Source organism: Ursus maritimus, unplaced genomic scaffold, assembly GCF_017311325.1.
Source record: "Ursus maritimus isolate PB19 unplaced genomic scaffold, ASM1731132v1 scaffold_11, whole genome shotgun sequence".
Taxonomy (NCBI): Eukaryota; Metazoa; Chordata; class Mammalia; order Carnivora; family Ursidae; genus Ursus; species Ursus maritimus.
The window spans coordinates 55,408,690-55,428,830 of NW_024423453.1; the positions used below are offsets into that span (position 1 = coordinate 55,408,690).

The window sequence follows — 20,141 nt, forward strand, 5'->3', positions numbered from 1 at the left end:
AGAGCTGTTGGGTGGTTTTTATGACTTCTATTCCTGGGCCAGTTCTAAATACATGAATGCAGGAGCACATGTGCTGGACAGGGGACCCAAACCACACCGACATCTGGAACTTGAGCATCTGGTGAATCCTAGCAGTGGCATAGCTGCTTTTAAAACGCTCCAACTGAGCTCCATAGTACTGACCCCACAAAATTCTTTGTTGTTGAAATCTTTGATGCTCTGCACAGATTAAGCATATAGAGCCATCTATATACTTTATATACATAAAAGAACCATCTAATTTATACTTTTCAGTTCCCAAGAAAGCATTTCTTGTTCTTCTTGTGGGTTTATGTGTAATTACTGGATAATGACAGAAGGGGATGGAGACACAGGGTGTTCCTACGTTGAATGACACTTGCTAAGAGCTAACTTTTTATTCACTCTGATCAGCTTCAATTCCTTTCATTGCTTTCAGTTTTAAAAGCTTGATTTTGAAATTAAATACTTATGGATAAGGAAGTTTTGGAGGGTTTTTTTGTTTTTTTGTTTAAGCTTTAAAAGGCTTAAAGTTAGGAGTATGGCTTTGGTTTTGCATGGCTGTTCTGGCTGCTCGCTATAGTGCCACCTTCTGTTGAAGTTTCTTTTGACAGCCATTGGTCACTGAAGACAGGAAAACATCTTGGATGTAAAATTCAGCTAACCAGGAAAGCTTGCTTGAGTGAAATAGGGTTAGGTTTTAGCTAATTGCTAGCTGCTCACTAGCTTTTGTAAAAAATAAAATTCAAACTATCTCTTCTCGATGGAAAGTACCTGGAGAATTAAAACTGCATTATTATTATTATTATTATTATTATAAAATAATTTGTTATTGCTTATTGAACACCTACCTACATATTAAAGACCAGTGTCATTTGTATACTTTAGACATGGCGCAAAATATCAGTGTGTATTAAGGTTTGTCTAAATAATTGGCAGTTCAGGGTTCACTACTAAAATTTTGGTGACAGTAAATTCTACGTATGTTTTTTGTAGGCAATAAATGCAGAAATTAAAGTAGCTGTCCCCCCCATCACCCTGTGGTATTTACTGAATGCAGAGTTGATAGCACTAAAGTAGGCAAATTGGACTAACCTTGATCTTCCAAAAATAACTTGTCTTTTCTTTTAACTTTCTCATTATGATAGAATTCTCTTCCAAAAATTTGACAACAAATGAGAGAGGGCTGAGAACTCATGTCGAAAGTTTTTCTCTTCATATTTCTGGTTCTGTTAAAATGAAATATGGTTCTGGAAGTCAGACCAAATTTCCATCACTGGAATTTGTAAATTGATTTGGATCATCTTAGGTAAAACTTAAATTAGACCTTGAGATAACCGATTATACTTAATTGACTTAGCGCTTTGTCCAGAATTAATAACGGGCAACACACTTTAGGCTAAATAACTCGGGCCTTATTCAGACCCACTTATTCAGGTGATCCTTTGGAGCTGGCGTACGTCGGAAGTTTCGCCCCCAAGTTAACCTCGCTGCCCCAGGTGAACATTCCTTCTAGTTCCCTCTCTGAAGGTGTCGCTTTTCTCTCCCCCACAGGGACCCTCTGAAAATCCAGCAACTCCAGAACCAAATCCGGCTGGAGCAGGAGGCCAGCGCGCGGCACCCCCCGCCCGCCGCCGCCCCGCGCAGCGCGCCCCCGTCGCCGCCCTTCCCGCCGCCGCCCGCCTTCCCCGAGCTCGCGGCCTGCGCGTCGCCCGCCTCCCCGGAGCCCATGAGCGCCCTCGCCTCCCGCTCCGCGCCCGCCATGCAGTCCTCCGGCTCCTTCAACTACGCGCGCCCCAAGCAGTTCATCGCGGCACAGAACCTCGGCCCCGCGTCGGGCCACGGCACGCCGGCCTCCAGCCCCAGCTCCTCCAGCCTCCCGTCGCCCATGTCCCCGACCCTGAAGCAGTTCGGCCGCGCGTCCGCGCCGCCCTTCACGCAGCCCTTCGGCGCCGAGCCCGAGGCTCCGTGGTGCCCGTCCTCGCCGTCGCCCCCGCCGCCGCCGCCCCCGGTCTTCAGCCCCACGACGGCCTTCCCGGTGCCCGACGTGTTCCCGCTGCCGCCGCCGCCGCCCCCGCTCCCCAGCGTGGCCCCGGCCTCCCTGTGCGCCTCGCCCACGGCCCGCTTCGGCCACAGCCAGACGCCCGCGGCCTTCCTCAGCGCCCTGCTGCCCTCGCAGCCGCCGCCGGTGGCCGTCAACGCCCTGGGCCTGCCCAAGGGCGTCACCCCCGTGTGAGTGACAGCTGCACGCCTCCGCTGCCCTCCCCGCACACCCGCTAATCCACAGCCCGGGGCTAGCGCTGTACCGTTTCCGCGTCTTTCCTTCCGTCGTGTTAAGATTCTTATCACGACAACTTTACCGAACTATTCTTTTTTTTTTTTTTAAGATTTTATTTTTATTTTATTCGACAGAGATAGAGACAGCCAGCGAGAGAGGGAACACAAGCAGGGGGAGTGGGAGAGGAAGAAGCAGGCTCATAGCGGAGGAGCCTGATGTGGGGCTCGATCCCATAACGCCAGGATCACGCCCTGAGCCGAAGGCAGACGCTTAACCGCTGTGCCACGCAGGGGCCCCTACCGAACTATTCTTGCTCAGCTACTTTACCGTTACCAAGACCAGTACTTTTCTCTTCTACATTAAACAGTGTAAGACTCTCATCAGAAACCATCCACGGTGTACACAGGGCTCTTAATAATTGTGAAGAGAGTGGCGCTAGCTACCACGTGCAGTTCACGGTTGCTCCCTCATTTGATGCGCTCCTAAGAGGTATCGCGGCCCCACTTACAGCTGAGGATTCCCCTAGGTGAAGAATTTGCTCAGGGTCCCATTAGCCACTCAACGGAGATTTGAATTCACGTCTGTCTGACTCCGAATTCATGCTCTTACCAACAAACCACGTATCTTAATATTTCAGATCAGTATTACAATAACTGTGGAGGGGCTTGGTTATTAAGTATATGCCTAATGTTTTTGAAATAGCTAAATTAACAATTAAAAACTACGCCTTTATATATATGTAGTCATTGGGCAGAAGGAAGAAAAACAGGTAAATGTCTTTGTGTTATCGATGCAAGGAAGTGAGGATGCGTGCAATCTAGTGAAGTGATGTGCCAGTTCTGTCCTAATGGTAATCTCTAGCTAGACTGTATGGATCCTCTGTCTCAGTTTTTCTCTTTGCAGATTATCTAAGTACTTGTCTTTCCTTATGTCGCAATGATGATATGGCAGCCATCTGAAGTCTTTAAATAGAAAAATCTATGAGACTAAGATGACATCTACAAAAGTGCACTAAAGCCTTCAAAAGAAATCTGTCATTTAGGTGATTGGCACATATTATTGATGACGAAAAGGCAGCATATACTCATTTTACTGAAGAGTTCAAAAACAAGTACCCATCAGCAAACGTCAAGCCAGTTCCTACATCTCTGAAATAAACTCCAAAATCCTACTTCAGTCTCCCAGAATCCAAATATTGTTCAGAGAGAAAAGGAAATTCTACTAGAGAATAAAATGAAAAGACCTTAGAATTAGGTTATTTTCATTTATATGAAAAAGTTTCCCATTTGGGGATGTACTAATACCACATTAGAGATGAGCATTGCTATGCTTGACTAGGACAAGCTGTACTGAGGACAAGCTGTATCAGTTAGCAATGTCTTGTTTCCTTAGGCACTTTCTAAATGTTGATTATGTGAATTCTATATTTGAATCTGGCTTCTTTTCAAATCTTTATTGGAAAAACCTCAAATGAATACATAAATAAGTAGAATAAAGGAGGAGAGGTGGTATAGTAATGTGATAATGGGCTTCTACTGAAAGTTGAGTGAGTCAGCTTGGCTGAGAAAACTTTTGTTTTTCTCCCCTACTTCTCGGTTTTCTTTTATTTGGCTTCTAGGAAACGAAGTATTCTCTTGCCACAAAGAAGCTAACTGTTAGATTCAAAAAGTGGGAGTTTGTTGACTGTTTTGTCCCTCTGACTAGGAAATGGTACCAAATCTTGCTTCCCAGGAAGATAAGCACTTAACTGTGTAATCTTTCTCCTACTGAACAAGGACTAAACTATCAAAGATGTTGGGTCATCATACCTTTTATCATATGAAGTAGAAACAGTAGTTTTTTTGATCTTTGAAATTCTCATAAGAATATATGTAGTTCTAAGAGCTTACTGCAAGTAATAGAAGCATTTATCTCTTATCTATGATAGTCATTAATTTTAGGGAGTAAAGCATTTTACAATTGTTACCATTAAAGAATCTAGCAGCTCCTGCCATTTCTTAAAAATTAATGGAGAAGTCATGCTAATTTTGTGGGATCTATGGAAAACTGTACCCAAAGATAGACACTGCGACACCAAAGATAAATGGCAATATAGGCTGCAGATTTTTATCTCTGCGCCAGTCCAATAAGCCATCATTATGGTTACCCTTTTGTCTCCAAGGAATTTTCCTTTTGCTAAATCACACATACTTGAAACATTCATTCTTCCAGTTTGATACACGTGACTTTTGGAACATGTTTCTCCTCTGGTATATTATGAGATCCCTCATTTGCGTTCTGAATTAAAAACGAGAAGATAGCTATTTTTCTATCCTAATCCAATTGATTTGCCAAATGTCCCTGTTAGGGATGCCATGACTACAAATTATGGCATCCTTGAACTTGTAGGAACTGGCAAACTGTTGTCCAATCAGTCCTTTAAGTTACTTTCATTTATATTTCACTGTGAATTTGCGATTATGATAGCAAATTCAGTTCTACTTATATGTGTAATTTCTCTGGTTGAATGGTTTTGCTGTATTTGTCAAGTGCCAGTAAATAGATTGATTACACATGACTCAGTAAGTAGAAATATGGTAAGTTGTTTGTTTTGTTTTTTTGCCTGCCTTGTTTTAGCAAAGTCTTAAATATAAATGTCACTTATCTCAGTTTTCTTAATCATCAGTGGCATTCTAGTTGTTTTATTCTGTTTGTATGTTTAGCATTGTCCTCGTTTTAATCTGGAAAAGGGTAGGCTGGTCATGCACTAAGTTTTTAAATAGTCCATGAAGATAAGGTTCTATTTCTCATGTGTCTGGGTAGCACAGGTCAGACAGTCAGGGAGCAAAGGCCGTGGATGCCAGGGGTATACCAGCAGGTCAAGAAGGCCAGTGACAGTGAGCTGCGCTCAGACCCACAGCGACACTGGTTGGTTGTTGGCTGATTGTAGTTTGGGGAACTTCTGCACAGCCAGTTCCTCCAGCGCCTTTCTTTCTTCCGACAGCTACATTCTTCCCCAAGGTGACCGGGGTCACTAGCAGCTTCTCAAAGCTGTTGATGGACACAAATGTGAAGTTGACTAAATCTTTCAGATGGGGGCAGTGAGGAGAAAACGTGCCTTAGAAGCCCGTGTGCACTTCGATAACATTCATGCGTTCTCCCCTCACAACTGCTGATAGTTTTACGGCTCCCCTTGCTGTCCCCCGTTCCTTTACACAGTAAGCTCCTGCGAGGCGGTGGGAATGCAGAGGGTTGGGGAATGCCACCTAGGGGGAGTGCAGCGGCTGTGTCTCTGCTGGTCTCGGAGCAGCTGTAGCGAGCCTCCCGGTGAATCAGATCAGAACTGTCGCTGAGAACCAGGTTGGCACTGTAGTTTTTGGCCACCTTCACATTCTTAGAATCAGTGTCTAAGGAAGGGCCACATAGCCACAGTGCTACAATGTTTTATACTCTTAATTGCCTCTTTTGTATAAGTAGGCCTTGGTTTGAAATGTTATCCCATGTCTGTCAGAAGGAACAGCATATGTCAATGAGAGCTTTTATATGGATGTATCCATGAGAGCGTTTATTCTGTAGGCACTCCGCTCTTTCCAGACATTACCTCATTGTCCCTCTCTTTCTCCCTCATTTATAAGAAACAGGTAGGTGGGGACATTATCATCACTCTGCATTCAAGGTGAGCGTGCCAAGAGGCAAAGGGATTTCTCAGGGTTCTGGAATAAGCCCGAGCAAAGAGAGAGTCGCGTGACTTAGCCTGGGTGTATTGCCCAGGTTGATCTCAGATAAATCTGATATCTGCTACTTCTTGATCAAAGAAAACAGCTGCAGACCAACAAAACAGAATCCCTTAAGTCTTAAGGAAAAGTTTGTAAAGATTTATTTGTACTTTGTACTTGTACTAAGTCAAGACAGTTGAACTAACAGAAAAGACAAAAGACAAAAGCTGCACTGGACTCTGCAGATATTATCTCATCACTCCTGTCTTTCTCCCATCTTGCAGGAAACAGCGAGATGGGGGGCCTTGTCGTTCCCCGTCAAAGGCAGAGGCCTGAAGGGGTTGCAGGCTTTCCCAGGGTCTTGTTATTGGGTTCACTAGTATCTTAGAGGATTGCCCAGAACGTTGCATCCGATCCCGGGCAACTATTTCCTGGCAAATTAGCAAGTCAGGTCTCGGGGTCTGCTGTGACTAATGATGATTCCGTTGAAATGTCTGCCCCAGGAACAGGTCAGAATCAGACCTGCTCATCTTGGATGGCTCTGTACCACGTAGTGCTACGGTGCACACATGTGTGTAAGTTTATTCTTTAGAGAAGCCAGAAGGTAATGTGAGGAGAACTGAATATATTTATAAAGGCATCTATTTTCCTTTAGGTATGAGCTCAGGTTATCCGCTTGTACTCTAACACCTTTGGCTTCATAATAAAATTCAGTTAGAAAAAATAGAATTGATACATAAAAACTCAAGTTTGTGTATCTTGGGCTTTTTTATATATTAATTCGTATATTACATTCTTGAATATGAGGGATTCCTAAATGCCAACATGTTAATGATTCTGCTTACTGTGGAATTTTGTGGAATTTAGTTACTGTTAGATATCACTGAATATGAGAAGAGAATAAGAGGACTCTACGTAGTTAGAAAAAGTCTTTGATGGCTAGATAGGCACATCACCTCTTAAATCGGTGTTGTACTGTAGAGATCTGAGTTTCTGGAATACACTGACAAAACTGACCTAGAATGCTATATCAAGGGCAGGATGCTTTCAAGATTATTCAGTAGCCAAGAAAAGAAAGAAAGAAAACCTCCTAGGATTTGGTGGGGTTGCATCTGGAAGATTTTACCTTCCAGATGCATGTGTATATGCTTAAGATGTTTTTACCCCCCCCCCGACCACATGAATATTATTTTAAAATGGTAAGTGACTTACTGTTGAAGCTAGAGTAAACAGGTCAGTAATATATTTTGCAGAGTTGGGCCGAACTGTATACACGGAAGTATTTATATTCAGCGTGGGAGGCTTGTATGAACTGTTTACTGCTTAAGATCTGCTTCTGAGTAGGGGTTTTTGTGAAGGGTTCTGGTTTTAGTAACAGTTTACTTTGAATAAGCATTTAAGCATTTTTATTTTTAATCGTACAAACCATCATGAAAGGAGATCATCTCTTTGTCACCACGTACTCTTTGTAAAATTTCCTAATGAGTTGTTGCTCTTCATTTATCAACAGTGGTGCCACTGGGGAGAGACAGCCACTGCCATTTTACGTTACATTCCAACAAGGCATGAGTTTTATAGGGAAACAAACTCAGTTGCCAAAACTTAGCCTCGAAAGCCTAGAACTGTTTTTCTTTTCTGTTGCCTCCACCACAAAAGCATACTCCACTTTGGTTTCTACGCTAACATTATATACTCACTCTGTGCTCAGTTTTAACACAGTTGCTTGAAGTGTTTTCTGAATCGCGTTAATCCAAATGAGACACTCTCTGGAAAGAAAGGTTCCGTGGTAAAACAAGGGTGAGAAGTGCTGTATCCTGTACGTCTTTTCTCAGGGTTCACGATGCCCTGGTGACCCTGCCAGGCTCATGCAGACCGTGCGACCTCTGCAGCACCTAGCTGTCCCTGCGGGTCTTCACACTGTCACTTAGGCCTCAGAGGTAGCGTCACCTCCTCAGACCTGTGACTGACCGCACTGTGTAATACAGCCACCCACTCACACCCCCGTCCCTTCATAGCACTTACACCCTCCCGCTGTGTCCCTCCTGCCACCCTTTTACTTCCCGTCTCCGCCATCCCCGCCATAGAAGATGATTTTTCGAAATACAGTCACTTCGTTTTGTTCAACATTGTATCCTGAGCACCTAGAACAGGACTGAACACTGAGAAGCCAATCAATAAAGGTTATTTGCACCTTTTGGGAAACGGGTCAAGAGTTCTTGGCATCTTTTTAAACTCCTTTCCCGCTTTCAGTCTTTTCCCCTCAGCCAGTTTCATCTCCCTGACTGGCTTCCATACCGGACAGGTTCCGTTGGCCCCTCCAGAGACACCCTTAGTGTGGCAGGCACTGATCCAAGTGCCTGACGTGTATTAGCTCGTGTCGTTTCCTAGTAATCCTAGGAGCTCTATGCTAGTACTACCGACATTTTACACTTTACAGAGGAGGAAACTGAGGCATGTAGCCACTAGTCACTAGCCCAAACCACAGTGTTTTAGGCAGTAAAAAATAAGAGATTATCCCTTCTACACCTTTATTCCTGCGAAGTCTGAATTCCTTCCCCTCCCCATCTCTCCTCGTCTGCGTCCGCATCATCCTTCAGGATCCCAGATTCTACTCTTTCATGGAGTCTTCTGCAGTCATGCTAGCCAGCACTCTCTTCTTTTTTTGACTCCCATTGCACCTAGAATTACTACGACGTAGTTTGTTCCTTCATTTATACTCCAACTTGATTATCAACCCCTCCAAGAGCAAAGACCACCCTTTAGGACTTGGCTATCTTCTTGTCATGTAGGATACTTTTTAGACTATAGTGATAAGGCTTTTGTTTTATTATTGTTTTTCACTTTTATGCATAGAATTTCTACTGCACAGAATTCCAGGATGTCATCAGGCGACACAGTCACTTATCTTACAAACCAACTATGGAGTTAGAGGCTTAACAGAATTTGTGCTGATGTATTGGCCCAGCATTGTGCCTTCCTAGATACTCAATAAGTATTTGTGCAGTGACTGTTAGACATTTAAAAATCTTTCAGTTGATTGATTTGATTTCAGTGTTAATTGTTCAGAACCAAGAAAATACGTGTACCTTAAATTCTGTAAGAGAAAATAATGTCTTTAAAATAGTGGGAAATAGAGATGAAGTAAATGTTCCTCTAACGCTTGTCATCTTTCTGTGTTTACGGAATGCCCTTGTTTAAAAGAAATATAGAATGATCAAGATTTTTATGTGGGTCAAAGAGTAATTTTAATTGTACTCTTTGAAACAATAAAATATCTGGGTGGCAGGAACCCAGACCAAGGTGAATGGCTTCTCTATGAAATGTCCCAGAGCAGTTGTTCTTAAGATCCCCAAAGACTCAAGTATACTGAGAAATGTTTTTAAGCCACAGGACTCCTGTTGTGAATAGACAGGTGTTTACTTGTTCAAGAGGACTCGTGGCTGACTTTAAAAAACCAGTTCTCTGTTTCTATTGTTTAGGTGATCTGTTCTGGCCTTGACAGCTGCCCTTTGCCCTTTCTTTCTTATTTGTGCCGAGAACATGGCTCTCGGGGTGTTCTGCCTGCAGAGACACAGTGAAGCTTCTGTGGTCAGTGCTGCTCGTCCTCACAACTCGTTTATGTTGTCAGGCTCAAAGTAATAATGGGAACCCATGTGTCCCCAATAATATGTGACGTGACACAGAGCTGGCTTTCATTTTACCTTTCAGGTGACTTCAGAATGTACCTCTTGTAGGTCACAGATGTTAAGGCTTTAGTTAAAAGCAGCACAGAACTTTATTTCCAAACCGTGTAATTTGTATGTGTTCTGAGCCTGATGTTTTATATGTGGTTTGATTACAGATGGCTTTGGGACAATTTTTCTTGCCTGAGGGAGGAAGGCAGAGAAAGGTCAGAAGGGTAGTAAGGACGGCACATGTTGCATGGTGCACTGGGTGTTATACGTAAACAATGAATCATGGAACACTACATCAAAAACTAAGGATATACTGTATGGTGATTAACATAACATAAAAAATTATTAAAAAAAAAAAGAAGTGAAGATAGAGGGGCGCCTGGGTGGCTCAGTGGGTTAAGTGTCTACCTTCGGCTCGGGTCATGATCCCAAGGTCCTGGGATCCAGTCCCACATCAGGCTCCCTGCTCAGCAGGGAGTCTGCTTCTCCCTCTGCGTTTGCCTCTCCCGCCCACCCTTCCCACCCCTCCTCTTCCTCTCTCAAATTTTTTTGAAGAGAGAGCCCAAGCAGGGGGAAAAGGGCAGAGGAGAGGGAGAAGCAGACTCCTTGCTGAGCAGGGAGCCTGACTTGGGCCTGACTCCAGGACCCTGGGACCATGACATCAATCGACTGAGCCACCCAGGTGCCCCAATAAATAAAATTAAAAACAAAAAACAAGAAGTGAAGATACATAGTACATCCATTCACTTATTCCATGAATATTATTTTCGGGTCTGCTATTTGGCAAGCATTGCAATTAACCAGAGGCATGGTGTGAGAGAGGCAATTAAAAAAAACGTAGATTAATAAAGTTTGATAAGTGCTATGAAGAAAACAGACACAGTACAATAACTAATGGGTAGACTTGGTCAGGGTCCTCCTTTCCAAGGGGACATTAATCCGAAGGCTATATAGGCTGACGACATCGTCCTGAGAAAGAGAGTAAGGGCCAGAGGCGCCAGGCTCACGAAGCCGGCACGGAATGCACATTTTTGTTGAAGGACGGTAGGTTCTAAAAATCAAGGTTATTATAAGTCATGATTCCTATGGCTCTCGCTGTTCCTGTGTCACAGATTCACTGCCCAGCTCCTTAAAAATCAAGATCCATTCCCAGGGAATAGGATACAACCAAGTCTGACCAAGTCTTTGATGCTCACAGGATATCACAATATTTTTTTTAATACCAGTGTTTAACACCCTCCATCTGAACTTCAGGGCAAATGACTAGAAAAGGAAGAACCTGGAAAAGCTGTCAGGGTATTTTCTGCAATAGGTATCAGAAGACTCGACTACCCGTCGATTAAATACACCTGGTTTATTGATTTACATAACAAGTGTGGGGTCAGGCAGTCCCACGGGTATGTCACCCGTGTCCCAAAAACATAATCAGGGCTCCGGGGTCTCTGTCCTTCCAAGCTGTCGTCCTCAGCACGTCGCGGGTTCTCCCCTTGTGCTCAGTGTGGATGCAGCAGTTTGGGGCATTACATTTTGACACAGTGGTGGCCAGTGAAAGAAGAGGCGCATTTCTTCCTGTGTGTTGCTTTTTAGAGGTGAGAAATTTTTAACTAGAGCACCTCACCCTTTCCCACTGACATTTCCCCAGTCTCAGTGGCCAGGCTCCACCACATGCCTCTGGCCACACTAACCAGTGTCCAGGGGATTGAGACCACTCAAATTAACTTAGGTCAGTCACCCCTGAGTTTGGGCAGGTGGTCACCTTCTCTAAGCACATTGGAAGGTGAACACCCCACAAAATCAGGGGAAGTTCAGCAAGGACACAAAGGGGAACGGACAGGAGGAGCACAGGCCTCAGGACTCCATGGTATTACTGACGAGGGCCGAGTGCACCGTGGTTACTGGATGCTCGTGTTTTCTCTCGCGTATTTAGTGACTGTCTTGTTCGCAGCATTTTTGGGTGAAATGGTGAGAAGCAGAGGGTTTGGTGAACCTCATGTTAATTTACATCCTCAGCCTTACTGGGGCTTTCTACCGTATCAGTGAGGTGGTACCAGCACACAATGCCTTGACATATTTTCAGTAAACTTTTTTTTTTAAACTTAAAAATGTCTTACCATAAAACGTATAAATAAGGAAGCATATACAAGGTATATGTGTAGTTTAAAAGAATAATAATAAAAATTATACCTGTTTCGAGTACCTTTGAAGGCTCCCTATGTCACCCTCCCCAGTCACATCCACAGCTGTCCCGGAGAGATAACCATTACCCCGAATTTCTGAGTTAATCCTTCTCTTACTTGTCTTAATGGTTTATGTATGTATGTTTCCCTAAGTTTATCTCTCAAACGTTTTTTAATGTATCAGAATCACCTAGAAGATTTGTTAAAACACAGATTGCCAGACCCTAACCTGAGTTTCTGATTCAGTAGGTCTGGAGTGAGTCCAAAAATCTGCATTTCTAATAGTTTCTCAGGTGATGTGGGTGCCATTGGTCCAGGGACCCCCCTTTGAGAACCCCCGCCTTGGTAGAAGACCGCTTAGCTTTTGTCTGTTTATAAATGGAAGCATATTTGATGTATTCTTTAACTTGCCTTTTTTAAAACTTGACACTACATCTTTGAAATTCAACTTTAGTGAAATGGGTAGCTACAGGTCATTCATTTTCACTACTATATAGTATTCTATTTCTCTTGAGTCTTTACCCACAGCCCTCTGAGGGAATAGGAAGGAAGTAGGAAGCAAATTGCTTAAGGCATCAACAGAAATGATTCCCTGGCTCACATGGTCCAGGGCGTTGTTGCTGCCCTTGGAAAGGAAAGTTCTGAGGTGTTACTTATCCCTAGGCTCTCCAGGAGGTTTAGAGGCTTGGGGTGTTGGGGTGTACCAGGCATAGCAGGACCTGCAGACCTTTTCTAGCCCTTTAGTATAAAATAGACCTTTTATAACACTGGCCTCCTCTAATCAAATCAGGATAAAAGGGGATGGAAGGGAAGATAACAATATTTGCTTCGAATAAGCTAGACAGTATTGTTGAATAAATCGATTGCAAAGCATCAGGAGGATTGAATTTACGAAAGTATGAAAGAAGTATGTTCTCTTTCAAATCTTCTCAATAGCCATATATGGTATATATGTTTATACCTGTCTATAGGAAATGTTAAGAAACTTGCCCAAAGTCACAAACCTAATACCAGACAGAGCCAGATTTTTATTTTTTTTTAAAGATTTTATTTATTTGAGAGGGAGCAAGCACGAGCACAAGCAGGGGGAGCGGCAGGTAGAAGGAGAAGCAGGCTCCCGCTGAGCAAGGAGCCTGATGCGGGGCTCAATCCCAGGACCCTGGGATCATGACCTGAGCCGAAGGCAGACGCTTAACCAACTGAGCCACCCAGGCACGCCCAGAGCTAGATTTTAAAGCTAGCTGCGATTACAAATCACACCGTATTTTCACTTTACATTGCTGCCTCCCTGTGACTAAAACACAGGCCTTCCCTATTCTTGGCATTTCTCTAACCACTGAGACACACTTCCTAAAGTATGTCCACTTTCTTTGAAAACTGGTTCCAGTTAGTGTTACCTGAACACCGAAACCAGCTTTCATGGTTCTTTGCGTAATTAATGGGAATAGATACAGCATTAGAAAAGAGTGGGACACACTGACACATGTACTGTCTTTGTTGGACTTGAATGTTTGGCTTGGATTTATGTGCCTGACAAGTGACTCTATTGCCCTGTGCTGTTGTCCTGCAGGGGATTTCCAAAGAAGGCCAATAGAACTGCTAGAATAGCTTCTGATGAGGAGATTCAAGGCACAAAGGATGCTGTCATCCAAGACCTGGAAAGAAAACTTCGCTTCAAGGAGGACCTGCTGAACAATGGCCAGCCGGTACGCAGAGATGGATTTGGGGCCTGGACTTGGACTTTAGCTGCCCACATCAGAGAGCACTTCCTCCACTTTGGTTCTTGCACTTTGTCCACAAAATTGATTTCATTACCCCTAAATCTCAGTGTTCTTCTTAGCATGATGGCCTGAATCTGGGGAAAAGGGAGAAAGTGGAAAGGCTTCCATTATTTCCTGCCGGTCATGAAAACCATTCTTGGAGGGAAGATAGCAAGTTGGAGATAAAGAGGAAGGGCTGATTTTAAGGTGGGGAGTGAAACAAATGAGGAATTGCAGCATTACAAAGAAAAGGGAACAAATCTGGCTGGGTAGGAGGGGGAAGGTGTGCTCTGGAATGATCTCTATCTACCAAAAGTACCAAAAGGAGAATGTGGATTCTATGACATGTACTCCTACACAAAGACTATCTTTCCTGAGGACATGGCCGCTGGAGTCCAGTACTGTCCGAGTAGACCATTCCTAGGGGCCGAATCGGTAATCTGAAGGAGTAACGCTTGTTTCACAGTACCGTTCTGCTGTCCGCACGGTGGATCTGGGGAACAATGTATATAAGATGTTTTCGCCATTGGACTTCAATGTTTCCTCACCAGTTGTTTCTCATTTTTTACTGACCCTTCCTCTTATCACATCCGAGTATTTTTTAGGGGACAGGAAGAACAAGTCTCACAAATAAGACTTCCTAGGTGAAGGAAAGGAGCCTTTTGTGGCTTTATTTTGGAATTACCACCAGAAAAATTTGCCCGGCTCTTAAGTAGAAGAAGAAAAGGGCCTCTTTGTATAAAAGCTCCCTCTCAGATACCTTTTTCAGAGTAGAAAGCTCTCTATGTTAAACACGTTTTCTAGGAATTTTAATTCTCACACATCAATAAATAAAAATGTGAGAACAGAGCATGTTTGATGGGAAAGGTGGAGGGTAGAGGAGGGGTGCTGAATGCTGCTTTTATCAGGGCATCCTAATCTGAGTTCAGGAAGATTAAAATTCTAATGAGATCTTGTGTTGGTCATTCATTTCATTGAGAAGAGAAGATTTTCACAAAGGGAAAATATTTTCTCCCTGAAATAAGTAATTGCATGTGTAAATGTGCACACTCTGGAAGTTTTCCCTGGCTCTGTCAACTAAAGCCTTTGAAAGATTAAAACAAATACTTGTGGGAACTTAACTCAAGCCAGGTAAAGGCATTTCTCCAGTTTTTTGGGTTTTTTGGATCTCTGTGTAAACATTCCTTATGGACTAAGAGTCTCTTGGTTAAGGAGACTTAAGACTTCTATAAGCTGTTATATCATATTATGTATATTACATGTATATCTCTCTGTTTAGCAGTGAGCAACATTCACAGCGAGTTCCAAAGATTTCCACATTTGAGAGTTTAAAAGGACAACTTTTTCCTAGTGTTGCATATTATTCTGTTACTTAATTTTGGCTTCTGTAGACAGAGCTTGGATATGCACATGGCCTAGTGGTTTAGAAACAAAACTGAAGTGAATTTGACTTTTACTGGTAGCAGGTGCATTCTGGCAAAGGACTAAGTATCAAATTGCTATTTCTGCTTATACGGAATAGGGTAGAAATTACTCCAGTCCTACCTTTGATGTTGATACAGTTCTCCACGAAAACATTAGGAAGGCTTTTAAGAGAGCAGGTATTTAAAACTCTCTTTGAAAACTGAATTCAGTGATTCTTTAACAGATGTGAGCAGATTAATTTAAGTAACAACATACTTGGACTGAGACAGTCCATGCACCAAACATCGACCTCTACCTCGTCTTATCCTCCACCCCTTCTTTAGTAAATGAAATAATATGAACTTCAGGACTCTGTCATTTGGCACTAACTTGTTTCACTTCCCGGTTCCAGCTGGGACTAGAACCAGTAATTACTGGAAATTGTAAATTTATTCAACATATTTTCCTGATTAGAGAGTTTCCAATAGAATTTGCATCTACGTTCAGAAGTTTGGAAGTTTACTGAAATAAATTCTGTTTTTTTGGGTTTTTTTTTAAGATTCTGCCTTACTAATTATTCTCTACTTTGAATCAAACACTTGTTTATGGGACAGAGGGTCTCTGAAAGTTCTTCCCAGACCTGTAATTCTAACGCATTTTAGAAGCAAAACTCAAAGGCAGGAAACAGCCCAATAGACAGAACAAAAACGTTGGCATTTCTTTTGTGTTAAGAATGGCCCAGCAAATATGCTTTGGCCAAATCTAGAGTCCTGGCTGCTAGATGCAAAAACATTACCACTTTGTTTGCCTGATGGGCAAGCAGTCTGCCTCCGAGTAGAATCTCGAATTGTGGATATTAGCTTTAGCAAGTATCTTTCACAGTCCTTTTGCTAATTCAGCCATGTGCAGGCGTTCTTTGTGGACTATTATATTTGCCTACGTTCACCTGCCACACAGCAGCCTAGGAAATGCCCTCGGAGGTGAGAACCCCAAACAGAGGGGACCACTGCCAGCTGGTCTGAAACTTCCCTTATCAGAGGCTTGGAGCCGACTAGCTGTTGTGAAGCTTGTGGACGGCTATGAAAACAACATTTCCCTTAAAAAGTATTTTGCTATTTGAATATCTTTTTTCTCTGTATGGCTCATTAAGGATTAGCACATGACCCATATTTTCTTTGTGGTTTCTGCCTTGTTCGATTGTTATATTCACCTTAAATTTGTGCTGTATCAGTTGGTGGCTCTCGAGAGTAGTCACCCCATCTCCAAACACTGGGTTAGGTCACTAAGACCAGAAGGGGAGGGGAGTGACCTGAAGGATGGGAAAGAAACAGACTCCTTTTATACACAGGCATCTGAAGGCTGAGAGAAAATAGTTACAGAAAACATCAAAACTCATTTTTTAAAATTCCTTATCGTGAGGCGGTATGTGACTGTGAATTTGCTAATACTGTGTTTTTTGTGACTTACTTTGTTTAGAGGTTAACATATGAGGAGAGAATGGCTCGTCGATTACTAGGTGCTGACAGTGCAACTGTTTTTAATATTCAGGAGCCAGAAGAGGAAACAGCTAATCAGGTACTGTGTTCCTCTGGACTAATAATTGTTTTTTTCGAAAAATAATAATTATTCTGTTCCCTCTCCTCATCCTCTTTATGGACACTATTCTTGGGATCAATTCTGTGGGAAGTAGAGGGCAAGTCAAAGAAAAGTGGTGTTAATATCACCAGTCAGCCTCATGGCTAATATTTATTGAGCACATAGCATGCGCCAGATGGGTGTGTTAAGTGACTGATAAGAGTTATTTCAGTCAGTGATACCTGTTCTTTTTATCTTCTTATTGATCAATTTATTCTCCTTTCAAGTATCTTTCTGTTTTTCCTGCCCTGTGCTTTAATGCAAAACAGCTTCATGGGGAGAAACAGTTTCGCTGAAATTGTTTGAAATAGGTAGTGAATATTTCCAATTATATTCTTAACATCTAGTCAAAGTAAAATATCTGTGTATAGAAAAAAATGATGTCTTTACTTTCCTTCACATATATAGTAGAAATCACTAATCAGCAGAAACCTAAATCGCTATTATTGCTCCCCTGCTACCGCCAGAAAGTCCCTTCATGGATTTGATGTAAGCTGTTTTATAATCTCCACAGCTTCTGCTTGGAGTTTCCAGATGTAGTCTCGAGATTTAAAAAAACTTTTTAAGACAAGTTTAAAGGATCAAGTAAACTCTTATAGATGTTGAGAAATAGGTCTGCCTCCAATATCCGAAGATTTTTCTGTGTTAAATATTGCTACCACAACAAAACTAGAAATCTTGCTAGATTCTTATTTCTGTCATTAGTCTTCACTTCTTTTTTTTCTGCCATTACAGGAAATTGGGTCTCCTCATGCTTCTGTAGGGAGTCCTCTGGACGGTCAAAAGGTTAAGATTTTCACCTTTCTTCTCCTTCCTGTCTTTCACTGTTATCTGTTTTCTCGTGTTTTTCTTTGTTTACCCGTGTATCTGTCTTTACTGCCATGTAGCAACTACAAGTCCTATGACCAGTGTCTAGTTCTATTTAATATCAGATGAACAGAGTTACTGCCGTGTGCTTTTTGTCATATATTTACAAACTTGAATTCGATTCTGTCACTAAGTGAATACTCTGAACTGTAAATTGTTAAAAGTTTCTCATTTGTTATACCTTTCTGGGGGAAAACGTGCTAATTCTTAAACTGATTAATTTGATAGTAATTAAAACAAAACAACTCCTGTATTTTTTGCAGTTTTATTCATACTGTTGTATTTCTTCCCTCAAGACAACAGTTTTTTTAAAGGCAGGGTAACTTTTTTATGAGAAAACCTAGTTAAAACGTCTTTTATTTGTTACTAAAGAGAGAGTCTTTGGTACTGGGCTGCCTTGTTTTCATTGTGCTGTGTAACAAGAGAACCGTAGGACCCCCCTTCATCACCATAGGATGTTGATGGCTACTTTGCTTTTGTCTTTTTAACCAAAATTCTGACGGACTGTCAATTCCGTTTTTCTTTTTAAAGAGGGTGGAGAGTAGTTCCTACTAGCTGCAGAGCTGAGGAGGAGTTCAGAGGCTTTGTGGCTGAGGATTGTTAGGAGTGAAAAGAAATGCCATTTTGCCCATTATTCGCTTGATAAAATGCTGTGCGACCCTGCAGCTGCCTGCCCTTCCGAAGAGCTGCACCAGCCCGCCTCAGCTTTCAGCCTCCAGAAAGAAACCACTGTTCCATCGTGTTTTCTTTCCGTGAACAGTTTAGGCATACAAAGCTGTTGCCTTTTTCTTTCTTCCCCACACCCCCCAAGAGAAAAGAGAAAGAAATTCATCTTCATAGTTTTTTGGAGGGAGGAAGATGATAAGACCTGAAGACAATTTGAAATATCATATATACTTACTTCCAGATGTTTTTTGTTTTACATGGACTTGAGTTGGGTTTGGACTTGTTTTAAGTCTCTGGTAAAAAGATCACTGTCTTTTGAGTGCCTCAATGGAGAGGAGAATAAGACTCCTGAGACACATGGGACACAAGGGACTGAAGTTGCTAACATGATGTTTTTTCTGCCTGATACAGGAATACAAAGTCTCCAGCTGTGAACAGAGACTCATCAGTGAAATCGAGTACAGGCTAGAACGGTCTCCTGTGGATGAATCAGGTGATGACATTCAGTATGGGGACGTGCCTGTGGAAAATGGAGTGGCACCGTTCTTTGAGATGAAGCTGAAACATTACAAGATCTTTGAGGGAATGCCTGTAACTTTCACATGCAGGGTGACTGGGAATCCAAAGCCAAAGGTAAGCCGAAAACATGGCTTTTTAAGCTAAACTTCCAAAATACAGCATGTATGATAGGAGGAAGAGATACAGATGACCTTTCTCAGTACCTGTGATGTAAAATGTCTGAAGTACTGTTAAGTTCAGGGCCTTCCTCAGGAGGCATTAGAAACCAAAAAGAGTAGAAGAAGGGTAGAGTTTGGGTTTGAAGAATAGAACAGGAGAATAACAAATAACTGACAAGGAGCTTTTCATACACCTATATCATTTACTCATGTGATGTTATCAGTGTCCCTCCCAAAGTGCAGGTGACTGAACTGAGCTCAGTGAGGTTTAATTAACTTGCCCAAGGTCAAGGAGCTGGTGAGCCGCCAGGCTTGAACACGAACCCCATGCTGTGTCCCATACAGAGAGGCAGTGCTTGCCACAAATTATAAAAACTTCAGATCTTTAATCTACAGAACCGAGGCTTCCTGTCCTTACAAAGGGGCTAGGGGCCAGAATACTGTTGAGAAAGGATATTCAAAGGAACTCTGATACTCAGGAGGATTAGGCCGACCTCCATGGGAGCCCTCTTTCTCCAGACACATGGAAACAGCTGGATAAAGAGTTGCCCAGTCTTTAAAGGGAGACGAGAATAACTAACTGCTCACTAGTCCTGAAAGCAATAAACAGAATCACACTTTTCCCTAGAACTTGGGAGAAAAGAATGAAAAAGGTGCCCACGAGAAATGGAAACTCCCCATTTACACTTTCACATGATACGAAGCCAAAAGCTGAGAAATTTATATGAAATTTAGTCCAGGATGATTAAAATCCTTGTTTCTGGCAGAAGGAAGCAAAAACTGCCCCAGAGAACACTCTCACAATTTGGGGCATATGAAACTTCTGTAGGGTAAGAGGGAGGAAGAAGAAATTCACAGTAAAAACTTACAAACCACATGGGAAACAATGATAAGGAGAATCAACAGCAAAAGAAACAAGAAAATAGAAGCTCAGGTTTTACACAATATTGAACAGTCTTAAGCAAACTATAAAATAACTGTTTAAAATGATTGAAGCAATTTTAAAAGAAACAAAGTGGGCGCCTGGGTGGCTCAGTGGGTTAAGTGTCTGCCTTCACCTCAGGTCATGATCCCAGGGTCCTGGGATCGAGCCCCACGTTGGGCTCCCTGTTCAGCAGGGAGTCTCCTCCTCCCTCTACCCCTCTCCCCACTTGTGCTTACTCTCTCTCTCAAATAAATAAATAAAAATCTTTTTTAAAAATAAAAATAAATAAATAAAAGAAATAGAAACTTTAATGGAAAAAAAAACAGGACAATACCAAAGACCAGGCAAATTTGTAAAACAAGCAT

The 20,141-nt window shown here is 42.4% G+C and overlaps 1 protein-coding gene across 3 annotated transcripts in view; it reads left to right on the forward strand.

Annotated features, from left to right (window-relative positions):
- The window catches only part of PALLD (palladin, cytoskeletal associated protein), a 370,015-nt gene that overhangs the window by 326,846 nt on the left and 23,028 nt on the right, over window positions 1-20,141 (forward strand). Inside the window, exons 10-14 of one of the 3 annotated variants that reach the window (XM_040626427.1) lie at window positions 1,573-2,250; window positions 13,413-13,548; window positions 16,483-16,581; window positions 17,377-17,427; window positions 18,586-18,807. In XM_040626427.1, the coding sequence (XP_040482361.1) occupies window positions 1,573-2,250; window positions 13,413-13,548; window positions 16,483-16,581; window positions 17,377-17,427; window positions 18,586-18,807 (1,186 nt within the window). The remainder of the gene's footprint in view (window positions 1-1,572; window positions 2,251-13,412; window positions 13,549-16,482; window positions 16,582-17,376; window positions 17,428-18,585; window positions 18,808-20,141) is intronic. The other 2 variants (XM_040626428.1, XM_040626429.1) reach the window with 2 other exon arrangements.